General features: G+C 43.0%; 1 protein-coding gene across 3 annotated transcripts in view; it reads right to left on the bottom strand.

Moving 5' to 3' along the window:
* Positions 1 to 18,853, bottom strand: part of piezo1 (piezo type mechanosensitive ion channel component 1 (Er blood group)) — a 155,164-nt gene that overhangs the window by 17,396 nt on the left and 118,915 nt on the right. For all 3 annotated transcript variants that reach the window (XR_011515768.1, XM_070542767.1, XM_015945535.3), the window contains exons 38-44: positions 17,926 to 18,114; positions 16,021 to 16,182; positions 15,664 to 15,907; positions 15,059 to 15,185; positions 14,725 to 14,872; positions 8,029 to 8,181; positions 1,875 to 1,936 (exon numbers count right to left, since the gene is read on the bottom strand). Coding sequence is in view for 2 of the 3 variants with exons in the window: in XM_070542767.1 (XP_070398868.1) it covers positions 1,875 to 1,936; positions 8,029 to 8,181; positions 14,725 to 14,872; positions 15,059 to 15,185; positions 15,664 to 15,907; positions 16,021 to 16,182; positions 17,926 to 18,114 (1,085 nt within the window). In the remaining variant the exon portion in view is untranslated. The remainder of the gene's footprint in view (positions 1 to 1,874; positions 1,937 to 8,028; positions 8,182 to 14,724; positions 14,873 to 15,058; positions 15,186 to 15,663; positions 15,908 to 16,020; positions 16,183 to 17,925; positions 18,115 to 18,853) is intronic.

The raw sequence follows: 18,853 nt of genomic DNA on the forward strand, positions 1-18,853 counted from the left end.
TTCCAGCCAGTGAAAAATCAGTAAGAAGCCATTATGTGCAATTTTCAAGTGGAAAAGTGAAAATTTCAGGTGATGACTCCTTTAATGTTTGCACTACAGTTAAATTATGTGATATTTTTGCACCCCTGCCCATGTTTTGTTTGAAATGTTTTATACATTTTGTGATTTTGTATACTGTTAGTTTGTTCAATAAAGTTCTGAAAAGAAAAAAAGTCCCCACTGAAGCGGTGAGTCAAGAATGAGTGTGTGACAAAGACGGACTGATTGAATAAGGGTTGTAGAAGAGTTGCAGACTAGTGATGTGTCGGTCGTGAACGAGCCGGCTCTAAGAGCCGGCTCTTTGAAGTGAACGACGGGAGCCGGCTCGTCATTGGGAGCCGTCCCCTCCCCTCCCCCCTCCCCTTTTGCTTTGGTGAAAGCCACAGGCGATTGGTCAACATGTGTAACTGTGTGTCCAGACTGTCCACACACAGAGCAGTAGGGGCGGGGAAGAGGGAGGATCAGACTCGGACACACAGCAGAGCACATGCGGGCGGAGGGAGACGAGAGGGAATGAGGAGGAGGAAAAAGGCGAGCGAGAGACAGAAGAGTGCGACGAGGACGGTGAGAAAATGAGCGCCAGCTGTCGGAAAGTGGAGATTTCTGAAAGTGTTCAGTTATTAAATCCATAGAAATGATATATATTTTATATATAGCATTTTTTTACATTAGTAAATGATTTTACATATAGTTTTGCATTATTTTGGTTATAAATGTGCACTACGCAACAGAAAATCTGAGGAGCCACTTGGGAGCCGAAAGAGCCGGCTCTTTTTGGTGAGCTGAGCCAAAAGAACCGGCTTTCTAAAAAGAGCCGGAATTCCCATCACTGTTGCAGACTAAAAACGAAGAAAAGGACCGGACCGAACCACAAGCTGTGGATCTATCTGACATTCTTTTACAGTCTGGATTTTGCCGGTGTGTCCTGGAACCCGATGGCCTGGCCTGCCAGACTCGTCCTCTGTTTAATTCTACACAGAGAACTAGTGTGGATACTCAGAGAGGCACATGAGAAAGGAACTACCCAGCTTAAAAATAACCAACTATGTCGTTTTTTAGCTCTAGTCAAAAATAGCGTCTGGCGACGGCGCAAACATCTTTCTTTAAAATACTTTCAGCGCTTCTACTTGTTGTGGTTTTAAAGACGCTGTCTTCGTTGTTTATGAGAAAGTGAGCGTTGCGGTGTGTGACGTATGCTGCTCAGCGCTGATTGGCTTGGTTAGAATTCTGAGGGGGTGGGGTTATTTGCTGGCCAGGCTAGGAACCTGAGTGGTGAGTGCTGGTTTTTCTCTCTTTCAACAAGGCTGTTCCAGCTAAGGCTAACAGCTAACTGGTGCTAACAGAGAACCGGCTTACCTTGGCTCTGCAGTAGTGTTGCTGTGACCAGCGTTCAAATAATGCTGACGCTGAAGTGGGCTGGAACATGTAGCTATAGCACGAGGGGTAACCTTGTGATGCGACTAGGAAAGCTTGCGCAGAAAAAGAGTTTTTCTCTCACCTTTTTCAACTTTCTAATTTACATAAAAAGCAGATCACACACTGCTTTGATGTTTTGGCATGCTACCTTTGAACACCCAAGCTGTCTGTATTCAACAACAGCATGGAAAGTGTTGGTTTACATTCTAGGTCTCCTTTAAACTGGAGCTTCTTTCCTTTGTGACAAATAGGAATTCTGATTTTCATTCTGACTGCACAATAACTTCAAACATTTGATGTTTATCATTCATTCACAACAGTTCTATCTGCACATTATTCCAGTTAAACCAATATAATACAAACATAAATAATAATATAAATGAAATAAACTAATTAAACTATTATTAATCTGACATCACCTTTCAGTGACAGCAGGCAGGATGAAGAACATCCACAGGTGAATCCCCAGAACCAAGATCACCTGAGAGTGAGCAGACCAGAGAGAACATCACTAATCAACACAGAATAATAATAATAAATGTTTATGGCAGCAAACGTCCTCCTGAAAATTACAACAATCCACTCCTGGGCTTCAATCAGCATGTTATCTCTGTGAGCGGCACCAGTTTGGAAAAACAAGGATTAGGTCTGACTAAATAGACATTAGCTTGTCACAACAAGGCCAGTTCCATGGTCTTAACAGGGTGTTTTCCCACTCTGGACAACATCTGTCCTGTCAGAACCAGATCAGTTCCTGACGTGAACCTGACTCCCCGGATTAAAACTGAGCGCTTGGGGAAGAAAATTTATCTCCATGTCCATCTGCTGAATCCAAAGTATTTTCTGACATCCTTTAACTCTGCAATCTGAGATGCAAGGGTTGCCTATTTCAGCTCGGTACAAAATGTGTCTGAAGGATCTAGCCCATCAGTTGAAGCCAATAGCAAAATGGAATTGATAGTACGACACAATTTTGCCTGGTCTCCCTTTTGTTGCATGACGATATCAGCAAAGTAATGACGAGACAGCTCTGATACAAGGAAAGTGACTCAATGAATAGCTGCTGTGAAATAGTCAGCCTGTCTTTTTCCATTTCCGTTCCAGTGCCCTACACTGCCTTCTTAGGCAGCGGGTTTCAACATTTTGCCAGGGATTCAAGGTGATCTTCTTCTGTCTGGGTCTGAGAGGGGCTAGAGTCCTGGGGCCTCATTTATCAGGCTTGCTTACGCACAAAACGGGGTCGGAAAACTGCGTAAGCAACTTTCCACGCAAACTTTGGGATTTATGAAAGAAAACTTAGCGGAAAAATGTGCGCAACTTTAAGTTGACTAAGGACCTGGCTTACGCACATTTTGGACATGAGAGCACCTGCAGTGCTGCTGCTGAGAAGGATACAATTATGAAATCCTGCAGCATTATCACTTGTACTGCTTCGTTTTCACACAGAACAAGACCCCCCCCCCCACACACGCGCGTACACACACATGCGCGCGCACACTCTCTCACACACACACACACACACACACACACACACACACACAGCCTGAAGCGCAGAATACGGAATGCAGAATATCAGCAGGGGGACAGATTGAGACAGAATGTCATGCGTCTGTGACAGTGTGTGTGTCCTGTCACTGTGACCCGATTTATCATGGCCCTGGCTACTTGGACAAGGGAGATCTCCGTTTGGCTGACTGGTTAGCACGCGTGACTTTCACCCAGAAGTCTGGGGATCGAATCCTGATTGGACCATATTTTTTATATCCGCCACAGATCTCTGAAGAATTCACAACATTGACGGCTTCAGCAACGCTGTGCCACTCAGTGGATTTTCTCTTATTTGTTTTGCAAAAGCACCTCCTATCATTTCTCCACCTCACCCACAAGCACCTCAATTTCGGCTTCTGTGAAATTGTGCCTCCTTGACCTGCCTTGATCTACGGTCGCCATCGTTATTGGCGGAGCGCTGCAACAGCCGGCTTATGTATATGCATGAGATCCACAAGGCACTTTGCATTGACTCTTTACGGCAGTAAGTGGGCGTGGTGAGGGCGGGATGTGACTAAAATGCAGCTGAGAAACATTCTAGATAGTTTTTGATTTATGAAGCGGAGATTGCGTGCAGCTGTGCGTACTCCATGTTTGATAGATCACAAACCTGCTTGGCGTGAGTACATTTTTTTTGCTGAGCTTAAGTATGGCTTTAGTACGGATTCTACGCAATGTTTGATAAATGAGACCCCAGGGCAGTTAGACAGATGTCATTTAATCAACAGAGGAGCTCATCGACATCCCCCAAGGAACAAGTAGATGAGGAGAAGGAGTCAATATCTAAAACAGACAACTGAGCGGCTGTCAGGAGAGATATATCTAGAAAATGAAGGGGGCTGCCTCTTAGCGAATGAATGCAGAACCTTCCTCACTGCTCACTACGTTGAGCCAGGGTGAGGAGCCTGACACTGATTGAGAACTTAGATTTACTAACATGGGTCAGACCCAAATGCTAAAGTGCTGAGGCTGGGTGATAAAGACAGTTACGGTAGTTCTAGTAACACCTGAGTGAGATGTCTGAAACTGATACGATCCGTGTTACAGCTGGACCAAAAAAAGTGATAAGGAACAGGTTCAGGTTAGAAAATCTAGGAAGTTTGACGATTGTGCCGAGTCGCCAAGAAGGTCACAGCTGGAAACCCACAGATCCGCAGTGCAGACTCGCCTGCAGCGACTAGGATCTCGGCGTCTGCAGTCGCAACTATTCATCATCCATCCATCCATCCATCCATCCATCCATCTACAGTTGTGCCAATAAGTTTACACACCCTGGTGAAGTTTTTGGCCATTTCTCTAAGAATATGAATGAAAACACAAAAACCCATTTTTCACTCATGGTCAATGATGTTGTGAAGCCATTTATTGGGAAACAAATGTGTGAACTTAATTCAAATCTCCATAACAAAATAAAATACTAAAATGACCCTGTAAAAAGTTTACACACCCCAGTTCCTAATACCGTGTATCGCCCCTTTAGCATTAATGACAGCTTGGAGTCTTTTGTGGTAGTTGTGGAGAAGGTTCTGTATATAATCTAGAGGTAAAGCAGCCCATTCTTTTTGGCAAAAAGCCTCCAGTTCCTGTAAATTCATGGGCCATGTGTTATGAACAGCGCGTTTGAGCTCTCCCCACAATGGTTCAATGATATTGAGGTCAGGCGACTGAGATGGCCGCTCTAGAACCTTCTCTTTATTCTGCTGGAGCCAGTTGCAGGTCGACTTGGCCTTGTGTTTTGGATCATTGTCTTGTTGAGATATCCAAGTGCAACCCATAAGATTCTCCTCCAGTATCATTTGATAAGCTGCTGCATTCATCCTGCCATCACACCCTCTTCATACTGTTTTCGAGTGGCTGCCCTCCAAACGCCGACTTCGATGCCCATGCTGTAAAACACAGAGGAGGAGAAGTTCCTTTGTTCCCAGAGCTGTGCTTCTTCTTAATTCTCAGTGCAGATAGGGGGAGTGTGCATTACTTGTATGTGTGCGTGCATGTAGTTACATGTGTGTGTGTGTGTGTGTGTGTGTGTGTGTGAGAGCCAAAGTTTTAATCATTGTTGGTCAGTCACATGTGAGTTTATGACATGATTGTGTATACAGGTTTTTATGGGTTTTACAAATGTGTAATTTGGATGCGTTTTTAGAATTAAAAGATTTTAGTGCCGGCTGCTTCACAATGCTGTCTCGAATTGCCCCTCGGGGACTAATAAAGTTGTCTTGAGTCTTGAGTTTTGACCAGGTTTCCAGTGCCTTAACTCACACATCTCCAAAACATTAGCGAACCACCTCCATTCTTCACAGTAGGAATGGTGTATGTTTTATCATAGGCCTTGTTGACTCCTCTCCAAACATAACGTTTTGGCACATTGTAAGCGAGATGCTTTGTGACATTTGCGTAGTCTTCTGGCAACTCGGCCTTGTAGCCCTTTTTTCTTCATGTGCATCCTTATTGTGCTTCTTGAAACAGCCACGCCACATTCTCTGAGGGAGTCCTGAATTTCAGCAGAAGTTATGTGAGGGTTTTTCTGTGCACCATTTTTCTCCTAGTTGTTGCAGAAATTTTTGTTGGTCAACCTGACGATGTTTTGTTTTTAACAGAACCCGTCATCTTCTACTTCTTTATCAGAGTTTTAATACTGCTGACTGGCATTATCAGTATCTTGGATATCATTTTATATCCCTTTCCAGTTTTATAGAGTTCAATCACCTTTTCTCGTAGATCCTGTGACAATTCTTTTGCTTTCCCCATGACTCAGAAACAGAAAACGTCAGTGCAGCTCTGGATGGAAGATGCAAGGTTTTGTCAGGAGTCCAAACACTCACACACCTTTCATAATCACACACTGATTGCAAGGAAACGGATCACAGGTGAGGATGGTTAGCCAAACCCATTTGTGTAAAGTTCTGTGCATGTTTCAGGGCAAAATTACTGGGGTGTGTAAACTTTTTACAGGGTCATTTTGGTATTTTATTTTGTTATGGTGATTTGAATTAAGTTCACACATTTGTTTCACAATAAATGGCTTCACAACATCACTGACCATGAGTGGAAAAAAAGGTTTTTGTGTTTTCATTCATATTCTTAGAGAAATGGCTAAAAAAATCAACTAATCCACAAGGGTGTGTAAACTTATTGGTACAACTGTATTAGGGCTGCAGCGATCGAGTATTTTAGTACTCCAATACTGTATTGAATCCTCCATTGATTAATTGAATATTCTTCATATATTGATCATTTAATAAATGTAGCAAATCCAAACCGCTACATAATATGGTGAGCTCAACCCGCCTAATCAAATCATAACACTTCATATTAGTTACATACTTTCTAAAGTTTCAAATCTCTGTGCTGGGTTCGTTTTAGTTAAAGCAAGGAGAAGCCTCTCCTCACCACCTCTCGTCAGCTAGAGCGCTGGCTCATCTCACAACTAAGGCTGTAACTACTCAAAGCTTTTGTTTAGAAGATAGTTTTACCTATTGCCTTGGCCCAAAAATTGCCTTGATACAGCCCTGGGCGTGGGACTGGGTTTAGAAGGTGATCTGAATTGTATCAAACATTTAAATATTACATGCTTATAAATAATTGCTTTATAAAGGTAAAACGTGGAGTGGGATAAATCTACCTTCTTTTGCCTTTTCAAGTACTTTGTTTAGTTTTCTTGTTTTTTATTTGACTATTTTCCTGTCTGTCTCTGATCGTCCTGCATCACCTCTCACCCCGGCTTTCCACAGGAGCCGTCAGCAGCACGTCATAGCTGCTGATAGGAACCGCTGTGGTCAACAGAACCTTTTCCACCGGAGGAGTCAGCAGCCGTCAGCAGCGCGAGTCGGCCGCGTCTCAGGAGCAGCATGTCGCGGCCTTTACGCGCCAGTTCTATTTTCTACGCGCGACGCCTCTGAAACGGGTCAAGTTCGACATTTTTGGGGAAGGAAAGACAGGAAATCGGACGTGGAAACGGAGCGAAGCTACAGAGATTTTCAGGATAAAGAACGTGCTGCCTTCCGGTTGCTTTACTTTTAAAAAACGTTACTAACTGTGCGGCCCCGTGAGAAGTTATCACCTAGCTAGCGGTCTCCTTTGTTTTTCAGGTCCGTATTGGCGATTATAAAACAGACAGAACATAAAACACAAACCATGTTGTAATTTTCTCCTGCTTGTTGTTGTGTTTACTGACGAAGTCACTCGTGTGACTTCGTGCTCTGTCGGTGACAGCTGCTCCCCTGCTGCTTCACGTCTCGTGGGAAGGACCAAGCAGCAGCTTACGCGAGCAAGACGTGCTGCTGCAGTAACGTGCTGCTGACGGCTCCCGTGGAAACCCGGGGTCAGTCCTACAGAAAAACTGTTTCCTGGCTTCTTACCTTTTCAAATCAGGTTAGGTGACTAAGTTCAAACCTGAGGTTAGCTTTGCAGATAACTGCCAATCCACCACCACGCCTGGTAGCTCTCGGCACATTGATAAAAACACAGTCAGTTGGCACCAGTTCATTAAATACAGAGGACTCACTCAGTAAAATCCATGAGTCCGTTCTTTCAGAGGACTTCCAGGCCATTAGTGGTAATATATATATATATATATATATATATATATATATATATATTATTCAAAATATAGTTCTTGTTAGCCGCTGACCTAGCATAACCCCACCTTAGGGAAGGTGGCAGAGAGACTCCAGGAGGTGGGGGGATTGGGGAGTTTCAACGTGTTCCTCCGGTGTTTATAAGAGCACGCAGGACAAGGCAAGACTCAGCTCCCATCGTTCACTTTTAAACCCGATCATACAATTCGATTGCTTCATCAACGTCACATCAGGAATGATCAGTTCATGATTAGTCCCACTGTGTCAGATTAGAAAAACAATCTTTCTTCACACTAAATGACCAAAAAGCTTTTTAGCTCAGGTTCATCCTTAATGTTTATAACATCTGTATGAAACTGGCATCCAAACAAAGGAGCTACTCCTTTAGTTCCAGACTGTCTGACAGGCTGCTGTAGCAATGTGATGAACAAGTGGTGAAACATCAAACCTGAAAAATGAGTTTTCCCAAGACAGCCTTACGCAGGTACAGGGCTCTGTCTATGATCATAGTACTGAACTGAATCAGCAGCATCACCAGGAAGGCCTCTGGTACCTGGTCCTCTGACAGGGTGGAGGCTATATCCGCCGCTGCGCTGTGTTTCTGAGAAGATCAAACAAAAACAACAGCAATGATTTTCACTTCAAATAATTACATTTTTTAAAATTTGAGGTCAGGATGAAAGATTCAAGGAGTCATCTGATCTAACTTCAAACATGTAACACTGTTGACCCAGTCACCCAGTATCAGTCAGAACACTAGACCCCAGGGGGCTGCCGTCATCCAGACCGGGGCCTTCATTTATAAATTAAATCAAATTTTACTTGTAGAGCAATTTTCAAGCCATAATCAGCACAAAGTGCTTTACATAATTAAACAGCAATATTTAAAGATTAAAAATACAGCTTTGAAAAATGCATGATCAGTTCAAACATTTTGTACACACCCCTACAGTGGTTTCCCTCGAACATTTTCCAGCTGTGTCCTCTTACCGGTTTAGCGAAAATTTTGTTGGGGAAATTTTTATTTAATGGATTTGATTGTCATATGAATCACCCCGGCTGCGCAGTGGTTAGAGCTGTTGGCTTACATCATGAAGGTCCTGGGTTGGCTTCCCAGCCTGGGACCTTTCTGCACGGAGTTTGCATGTTCTCCCTGTGCATGTGTGGGTTCTCTCCGGGTACTCTGGTTTCCTCCCACAATCCAAAAACATGACTGTTAGGTTGATTGGTCCGTCTAAATTGTCCCTAGGTGTGAGTGTGTGTGCATGATTGTTTGTCCTGTGTGTCTCTGTGTTGCCCTGTGATGGACTGGCACTCTGTCCAGGGTGTACCCCGCCTGATTGCCCATTGACCACTGGAGATAGGCACCAGTCCCCCCGCGACCCTACATGGACAAGCGGGTTCAGACAATGGATGGATGGATGAATCATCCCAGGCAAGTATTGGCATAAATGGTGTTTTATCCAATTATTTCACATGGTCACACGGCACATATGAAGTTTGTCCATTATCCCCTTTACTTTTCGCTATCATCACTGAAACCCCTATCTGTGGCCTTGAAGTCCCTGCCTCATTTTAATCAATCAATCAATCAATCAATCAATCAATCAATCAATCAATCAATCAATCAATCAATCAATCAATCCTTAATTAATCCCAGAGGGAAAATAGAGTTTCAGTACACACAATTCAGAGATCAGACATACATGGGCAAGACACATGACAAGAAATGGTGACTGTGGTCATTCGCAACCCGAGTCGCGCTACCTTAATAGAGATAAGAGGGTTACATGAGGATTGGTTCAGGTGGAGGGAAAAAAAGGCACTTCAGAGTTACTCTCTACTGGGAGGGCAGCTTTGCTCTGCAAAAAAACACCTCAACAGATATGCAACAGACTTCAGACAACACAACATAACATGAGACTCCAATAGGAAGGCGGGCGGGCGGGGGGGGGGGGGGGGGGTCCTGTTTCCCCCAGCGAGAGTAGCCATCTACGGTGCTCATCTAAACAGTCACAGGTGGGAAGGAGATCTTGGGAGAAGCAAAGAGTAAATAAATTGACTCCTACAGTTGATGACCTTGCCTGGCTGAAGTCCACCAATCCAAAGGCGGCGGGGGGGGGGGGGGGGGGGTAGGTCAGGTTTTCGCAGCATCTGTCTGCATTCCTTCGTGGGGGGTTTTAGTTGCTTGTAGCTCAAGGCTACCAGGGCGTCAGATTGAGATAACAAGAATTTGTTTGGGTCAGGCTGAGATAATTTTCCTCTCTGCCTTCAGTCTTTAAACTGATCACTTCCAGTCCTTCAGTGAAGCCAATTTTGGGTTTTTAAATCTGTCCATACCATCCGGTGACTCTCTCCGAGATGACATCCATTTTGTGCACTAATACCGGTATCACTGCTAGAACATTGTCCAGCTTAGGATTCACCTCAAGTAACGTCCCAGTCTGAGAAATCTCTACATGGATGGTGCTTTTCCCATCACTGAGAACACTGAGGGTCTCCGCCCACCCGGCCAATCATCATCGTGTTTGTAAGTGCGTTACCGACACCTCTCTCTCCCTGGCTGCAGCTGAAGTGTGGCGGTCAGAAAGCCTCACACTGTTGCTCAACGTTCGACAAGCACATAGTAACACACAACCTTCCGTCCCCAGTAACGATAACGGCGTTGCAACAGTGGGAAAAGTAATTAATTAGATTATTCCGTTACCTAAAAAACAACGTCGTTAGTAACGCCGTTATATTTAAACGGCGTTACGCCCATCACTGATAATATAATAACAGATTTACTCCATATATTGAATGAAATGAGCTTTCTAAGCATCTTAGAAAGGGGGTGCCCAACAAGCACTGACTGCCTTTAGCAGACCTGGAAATGTCTGCTCTTACCTAAGCGTTTGAGGACTCTTGATAAACGTCTTTTCAAATTTCTCAGATCTGTTTGGTCAAAAGTTTCATTTCTTAAAAATGAACTCACTGCCTATTTTCCCCCATTCCACCAGAGCTCTGAGTTCAGCCAAAGCTCGGTTCATGTTAAATGACCATCCTATGGGGAATCAAACCAGATTTTCAGTGGAATTATTTTAACGGCTTAAAGAACCATTTCTTTTGAATCAATCAATTATTATTTGCTCAATCCACCACCCACTCATCAGATGTGAAACAGTCCACCAGAAGCCACCTGGGAAGAATCTCTCCGACCAGTCGTGCTTATTCTGAGAGGGCGTATGATCATCAGATGTATCAGAAGTCCACTCTGCGCTTGCAGGCCGTATCTCCAAGAACGTTCACTATCCATGGTGCATAGGCTATCCAATGGCATCAGAGTGGTTGATATTAATTTGATAACTTGTTAAATTACATCAAACAGCCTAATTTATTTAATAAACCCAGACATCACGCCTTTCTGAGTCTCTTACTGAAGCTCTTAAAACATACAAGGTCATGTTTCATCCAAGTTCATTTATTGTCTTAGTTAATATCACTTTGAATCACCATTCATAATCATTTGCCTTTCATCCTCTTTAATATGGTAATAAATAGATTTTAATAAACTATATTTTTGTCCCTGTGTAAAATTATTATAAAGTGTTGGTTCCCGGGCTTATCCAAAGACCCTAGTTTCATCATCAATTGAATATTAAAAGCTCAATAATAATGATAATCCATATTTTTATGGAATATTACATTTAATTGAATACCTTTATATTCTATTGACAACTTATTAAAAGTAACCACTTACAAATCGTTACACAGGAGATATTTCATTATTGCTTCCTTCCGGTGTGACATGACGGTAGCACACTGATGAAGCAGGCCTTCTCTACATTACACAAAGCAATAGCGAAAGGTTTTGCAGATTGCAGTCGTTTGTCGCCTCCGGTATGTCGAGCCCATAACTCATAATTTTTCCTCCTGAAATACTTCCAACTTCTCACCTCTGATCACCCAGCTCAAATTTGACTTCCAAAGATGGAAGTCTTTATTTGGCAGAATCAATATGGTCAAGTTGATTGTTCTGCCCTAATTGCTGTTTTCATTTCAGTGCCTCTACAGTGTTTCTACCTAAAGCTTTGTTCAAACAATTAAATCAGCTGGTCTTGTCGTTTTTGTGGGTAGGAAAACATCCCGGGGTGAGGAAATTGTTATTTTGTAGATAGAAATTGAACATTTGTTTTGCCTTTCCTAACTTTTTTTTCATTGGTCGGCTCCATCCATCCATCCATCCATCTACTGCACCCGCTTTGTCCACGTAGGGTCGTGGGGGGGCTGGTGCCTATCTCCAGCAGTCAACGGGCAATCAGGCGGGGTACACCCTGGACAGAGAGCCAGTCCAATGCAGGGCAACACAGAGACACACAGGACAAACAACCATGCACACACACACTCCCACCTAAGGACAATTTAGACAGACCAATCAACCTAACAGTCATGTCTTTGGACGGTGGGAGGAAGCCGGTGTACCCAGAGAAAACCCACGCATGCAGAGGGAGAACATGCAATCTCCATGCAGAAAGATCCCAGGCCGGGAAGCGAATCCAGGACCTTCTTGGTGCAAGGCAACAGGCTCTAATCGCTGCGTCACTGCGCAGCCCCATTGGTTGGCTCATTTTCGTAAATTAACTTATGGCTAGATTCCTGCGAGCTGTTGTGGTGCATGTTAGAGCGCTTGTTGAGCATTTCCACTTCCTTAGAGGCGTTAGTGTCTTCTCAGTTTCCACGCAATCTGCCTTGCTTTACAACTAACCTCATGGTATGAGCTGTTCTTTAGATTTGGTCACAATACAAGAATCATTTTAAATATACTTCCCATCCGTACATAGGCCCATCACTTTAAACCACTTATTTCCTGCTGGTCTCACCGATGGTACATATGCCCAATGGAGACGTCATGGAATTACCACCTTTGAGGACCTTTATAAGAATGGTGCTTTTTAGAGTTTTTCAGAAATCTCTTGTAAAGCAAGTCTTCCAGCTTCTCACCTGTTCCATTATTTTCAGGTTTGCCATTGCATCTCTGCTCTTTCCTCCCTATCCTTCTCTTCCGAGCACTCAACCATGGGAAGAATTGTTTGCTCTTACATCCGATAAAAAAGAGATTATATCCCTGATATATAAACAGCATATTGACTTGGATGTGCATTCTGTAGTCAAAGTTAGAAGAGCTTGGGAACAAGAGTTAGGTGTAACGTTTTCAGCTCGACGATGGGAAGCCGTGGTGTCCAACGTCCGTTGTAGTGCATTATGTGCACTTAATCAGTTAAAGGTTTGATACAGAGCTCACTATTTGAAATCTTGCCTTGCTCCTGTGGAAGTCTCCTGAGCCTCCTTCCATTTCCTTTTGGTTTCAGTCTTTTATGTCATATCTTAAGTTGGAAAAAATAGGCCACACAGCAAGGGGTGCTTCTGGAGGACTTGTCTGCACTTTTGTGGATTATTGAAAGTCACTGACAGCGGTGCCAATTTAATATTCCCCCACCCCCACCCCTTTTTTATTTTTATTTTTTTTGGGGGGGGGGGGGGGGGGGCACATGTGAGAGAAACTAATTGTCTTTCCATGTATGTTTCTTTTATAATAAACATAAAAAAACAAGACTCCAGACCCCTTCTTCCATGGACTGTAAACACTAACACTCAGTCTCACCGTGTAGCTGGCAGGGAGTTTATTCTCCGCAGTTGTGAAAAAGTGATTTATTTCAAAATATTCTGCACAGAAAACAATGTGTAGAACCCAAAAATGCATCGTCTGCTAAAAGTAAGTATACAGTTATGGTACTTATTGGTGCATTAACCTAACACTAAACAGTTTTTAATACTTAACCCTCCCACTGTCTTTATGGGTGGGGAGGTGGGGGACTCTCATCATGCTTAACTTCTGTTAGCTATGTTTATGTTTTATGCATGGGGCGACGGTGGCACAGGAGTTAAGTGCTCGCCCTGTAATCGGAAGGTTGCAGGTTCGAGCCCCGCTCAGTTTGTCACTGTCATTGTGTCCTTGGGCAAGACACTTAATCCCCCCTTGCCTGCTGGTGGTGGTCTGAGGGACTGGTGGCGCCAGTGCTCGGCAGCCTCGCCTCTGTCAGTGTGCCCCAGGGCAGCTGTGGCTACATCGCAGCTCATTCCCGCCAGTGTGTGAATGTGTGTGTGAATGTGTGAATGACTGATTGTGTTGTAAAGCGCCTTGAGGGGTTCCAGGACTAGAAGGTGCTATATCAAATACAGGCCATTTACCATTTTACCATTTATGCAGCTAATATAAGGGCTAGCAGTTAGCTTATTCAGTTTTTTAATAAAAAGCACAATAAAGAAGTTTGCTTTAATGTTGGCATCATGTCAGATCCTAGAAGTAAAAGGAAGAAAGTAATATGCAGGTAAAGCAAAGAGCTAAAACCAGAGTGAACATCGGCACAACCTACACTAGTTTGAAGAAGCTAAAGCAAGCTATGAAATCACGGACTGATGGAGACCTGGCTTTGTTGCTTCTGGACTTGTAACAACATTCTTGTCCAACAGTGTTGATCTTTTTACTTTGTGGTTTATTTTAGTATTAGTTTGCTCATGTTGGTGATAGCTCATTGTTAGCACTAGCGACAGAAGGATGCAGCAGGGTTGCTTATTCCACTCTCAACCAGTAGAGTAGAGGAGCAGGAAACTGTTTAATTTTTCCAATTGAATTCAATTCAATTCAAGTTTATTTATATAGCGCCAAATCACGACAAGAGTCGTCTCTACCAAGGAGTGTTTTTATGGTTACATTGTGATTTCTTAGTAAATATTCTATTTGGTGAGAGTGCCTCCCTTTAGTGTTACTTTAATTGCAGAATGCAATTGAGTGTATGTAGAAGACATAATATTCATATTGCAGTCGGCATTGTCCATTTATGGCATATGGCATTTATGGTGTGTAGGAGGTGGAATACACCTCCAGATCCAGATACACCTGAGCACTTTTCTAGGAAGAGTGATTTATAAAGCAGGAACTGTGTGCAGCTGTGCGTAAGCAGCGTGTTATAGTTCAGAAAACTGGAACGTAAAAGTAAACTTTTTTGCAGAGCTTATGTAGTTTTATAAAGGAGGCTTGAATCTGAAAGAATGGTGGAAGGGAGAAAGAATAGTCTTCTCTCCACTATTCATGATGTAATCTCACCCCAAAAGCCCAGAAGCCAAAGATGATGATGACAAAGTCAATGACATCTGTCAGGAACATGAGTGCATATACATCTGTGGAGGCCTGATACTCAGCTTGAGTGATGTTACTGAAGAAGCCCTGAGCCAGGCTCTTTATGCTCCCAAAGCTGGAAACAAAACAGCAGATGGCAAAGTATAATTTTATTAGAGAAGGCAGCTGTTTGTACAGCAGTTTGTGTATGCAGCAGAAATCCAATGTGCTTAAAAATCACTTGCTTTTATATTTATTGTTTAAACCACAGTATGAAAACTAACATGTGCATAATGAGACCTGTGTAATGCATCTGTCTCACCCTGACATGACGATGTGATTTAGCTTGTGTACCAAAGCCAGAATCCTGAGGCTGGCCTCTGATTTACCAACTTTATGTTTCTTTTTCACTGGTTCCGGACTGGGATCAGCTGTTTCAGCTTCTGGCTCTGAAGGAGAGAAATAAGGAAACAAATTCATGAAAATCAAGGAGATCTGCTTAAAAAACAATACGCAGATGTCTACCTCCCAAACATCTCTGGATATACAGTGCTCAGCATAAATGAGTACACCCCCTTTAAAAGTTACAAATTTATTCAGTAGCTCAACAAACAAAAGAATAATTTATAAAATGTTCACAAGTCTGTGTTTTATTGAACACGCCTGTAACTCCATAACATACAATTAAGGTTAATAATATAACTTAGATCACAAAATCTTCAGTTTTAGTAAAATTGGTTGAAGCAAAATGAATCCACCCTGCAACAGAAACTACAACATCTAGTATTTTGTATGACCATCGTGATTTTTAAGGACAAGACCAAGTCTTCTAGACATGGAATGAACAATTTGGCGACATATTCTTTTCTCTGTCTGTAGGCTGAGGTTGCTAGTACCATACCCATGGAAATACTTTACGATACAAACCTTTGGTATGCTGATCTTTTGTTTCTTTAGTTTTTTTGCGTATTCTGATGCTGCTGTGTGTTTCTGAGCCTCCCTTTATCAGTGGTGCACGGTCTCTCTGTTCCTCAGTCACAAAATCTCCAGTCGTTTCCCCAGAAAGAATTTGCTGTTGGTCTTGTGATCCAGTAGTTGCTGGATCGGGCTCAAATGGTTCATTAGATAGAGCAGTTGAGCTTGTTCTTGGTTCAAAATGGTCCACAGAACCCTGTTTACACAATAAATTTTTAGAAAAAAAAAGTCTGACAAATGAAACATTGCTGATGAAGGTATTTTTTTCAGATAAATTTGATGACAAGCACAAAAAAAGTCTGCTCCCACCTTCACAATCCGGTTCTGATCAATGTTGTCCTGAGTTTTGCTGCTGGCCATAGCTCTTACGCCGTATTTTCCCGTGTTCCTGCTACTTTCCTCTCCTACTATAGTGCTGTCTCCTTGTTCATTTGATGAGTTTTGATCTTTATGGTCCCACAGACCATATTGCTGTACACACACATACACAGTTACTGGTTAAATACAGTGGAAATGAACAAGAAAATATTATTAAGCATTGTTTCAGTGTGTTATTTAAAACAGTTATTTCCCTCCACAATGCAGGAACAGTTAAGGTTTGTAATCTAATTTACGTCATTGATTAGTAAATATTTCCGTACAATCTTCAAAGAAAAACGAGGAAGTTCATGTATAGCTTTTAAAATAACAAAATGTCCATTTTGAGTCCCAATTTAACATATTTGCTGTAATAAGCACCTAAACCAGAGAAATTACCTTAATTCAAACCAAATATTCTGCCCGGCAAAAAGAAGTTGCCACAAATAAAAAAGGTCACTCTAATATTTCCCAGAACCACTTTTAGCTTTGATTACAGCACACATTCGCTGTGGCGTTGTTTCAATAAACTTCTGCAACTTCACAAGATTTATTTGCATCCAGTGTTGCATTAATGTTTCACCAAAATCTTGTGTTGGTGATGGTAGAATCTGACCACTGCACAAAGCCTTCTCCAGCACATCTCAAAGATTCTCAATGGGGTTGAGGTCTGGACTCTGTGGTGGCCGATCCATGTGTGAACATGATGTCTCATGCTCCCTGAACCACTCTTTCACTATATGAGCCTGATGAATCCTGGCGTCGTCATCTTGGAATATGCCCATGCCACCAGGGAAGAGGGAATAACCTGGTCATTCAGTATATTCAGGTGGTCAGCTGACCTCATTCTTGGAGCACATCCTATTGCTGACTGTGGTTTGTGCTGATGCACCAAACTGTAGGTCAGATTACCCACCCTTTTTGGAGTCCTTGGAGGGATTGATGAAGAGTCGTTATGGTGACTCCCTCGTTCTGCTGGGGGACTTTAATGCTCACGTGGGCAATGACAGTAACGCCCCCCTGATCTGAGGGTGGTGTTTCATTATCGGACTTCTGTGCTCACCTCGGATTGTCCATATTGAACACAATGTTCCGACATAAAGGTGTCCATATGTGCTCTTTGCATCAGTACACCTTAGGCTGCAGCTCGATAATTGACTATGTAGTTGTCTCATCTGATCACATGTCTTGGACACTCAGGTGAAGAGTGGGGCGGAGCTTTCAAGTGACCACTACCTGGTGGTGCGTTGGCTTCGATGATGGAGGAGGATGCTGGTCAGACTTGGCAGGCCCAAATATATTGTGAGGGTCTGCTGGGAATGCTGGTGGACACCAGCGTTTAGGGATGACCCTATGATACGGGCTGTTAGATGTCAGAGCTTGGTCCGCATTGCCGGCAGAAAGTTGAGTTAATTCCAGGTGAGAGTTGGGCTCCGCCAAGGCTGCACTTTTTCACCAATGTTCATAATCTTTGTGGACAGGATGTCTAGGTAGAGCCAAGGTGTTAAAGTGATTTGTATTGGTTGCCTGAGGATAGCGTATCTGCATTTTGCAGGAGATGTGGTCCTGTCAGACCATCAGAGTGGGATCTCCAGCTTTCACTGGAGCAGTTCGCAGCCTAGTGTGAAGCAGCTGGGATGAGAATCAGCTCCTCTAAACCCAACACCGTGGTCATGACTCGGAAAAGGGTAGGGTTACCATCTCCAGGTCAGGAATGAGGTCCTGCCCCAAGTGGAGAAGTTTATGCATCTCAAGTGAGGGAAATATAGAGCACGAGATTTGGGGATTATAGTTCAGTTTAAATGGGTTTCAATGACTAAAGTCAATGTGAAGGTATTGTAAGAACTCAACACCAACCATGAGAAGAGATCTGTGAAAGAACAGGGCCAACAGCTGAAGAAGATCATATTTGAGGTAGTTGTCAGCTTTTTCCAGTCCAAAGATGCGAGGTGGGAAGAAAGGCTTCTCTTTATTTAGAGTGGTCTCATAAACACTGTTCCAAGGAAAAAAACCAAACTGGAAAATGTACTTCAGAACCACCATCACCTGGGGGGAAGAACAGGAGCACATCAGTCAGAGGTTGTTCTGACTCAAAGTCCTAGCTACAAGTGAAAAACAAAATATTAAAATCTGGTGCAAAGCTTCATTTGTGTCAGTATTTCAACTTAAAATGTGAAACTAGTACATGAGACGAACTAATTATGTACTATGCCAGAATATTGTGAAAAGGTTCAATATTCTAGAATAAAGCGTCACACTAATCAGCTAATGAATCCAAAACACCTGCACAAAGGTCCTGGGCCTTAAGATCAGGGGTCACCAACCTGGTGCTCGTGGGCACCATGGGCCATTCAGGCCATTTCACCAATCAGCACAAGTCTAATATAAATTAATTAATCTGCTGCCCCCTTTTAGTTCCAAATGCATCAATAAAGATTTTAAAACAACAAATATCTTTAAAAAACATTAAAATATATTTATTATGGGGGGTTGGGGGCAATGGGCAATCGGGGTACACCCTGGACAGAGAGCCAGCCCATCGCAGGGCAACACAGAGACACACAGGACAAACAATCATGCACACACACACACACACTTACACCTAAGGACAATTTAGACAGACCAATTAACCTAACAGTCACGTTTTTGGACTGTGGGAGGAAGCCGGAGTACCCGGAGAGAACCCACGCATGCACAGGGAGAACATGCAAACTCCATGCAGAAAGATCCCAGGCTGGGAAGCGAACCCAGGACCTTCTTGCTGCAAGGCAACAGCTCTAACAAC

The sequence above is a fragment of the Nothobranchius furzeri genome, chromosome 12 (assembly GCF_043380555.1).
Source record: "Nothobranchius furzeri strain GRZ-AD chromosome 12, NfurGRZ-RIMD1, whole genome shotgun sequence".
Classification (NCBI taxonomy): domain Eukaryota; kingdom Metazoa; phylum Chordata; class Actinopteri; order Cyprinodontiformes; family Nothobranchiidae; genus Nothobranchius; species Nothobranchius furzeri.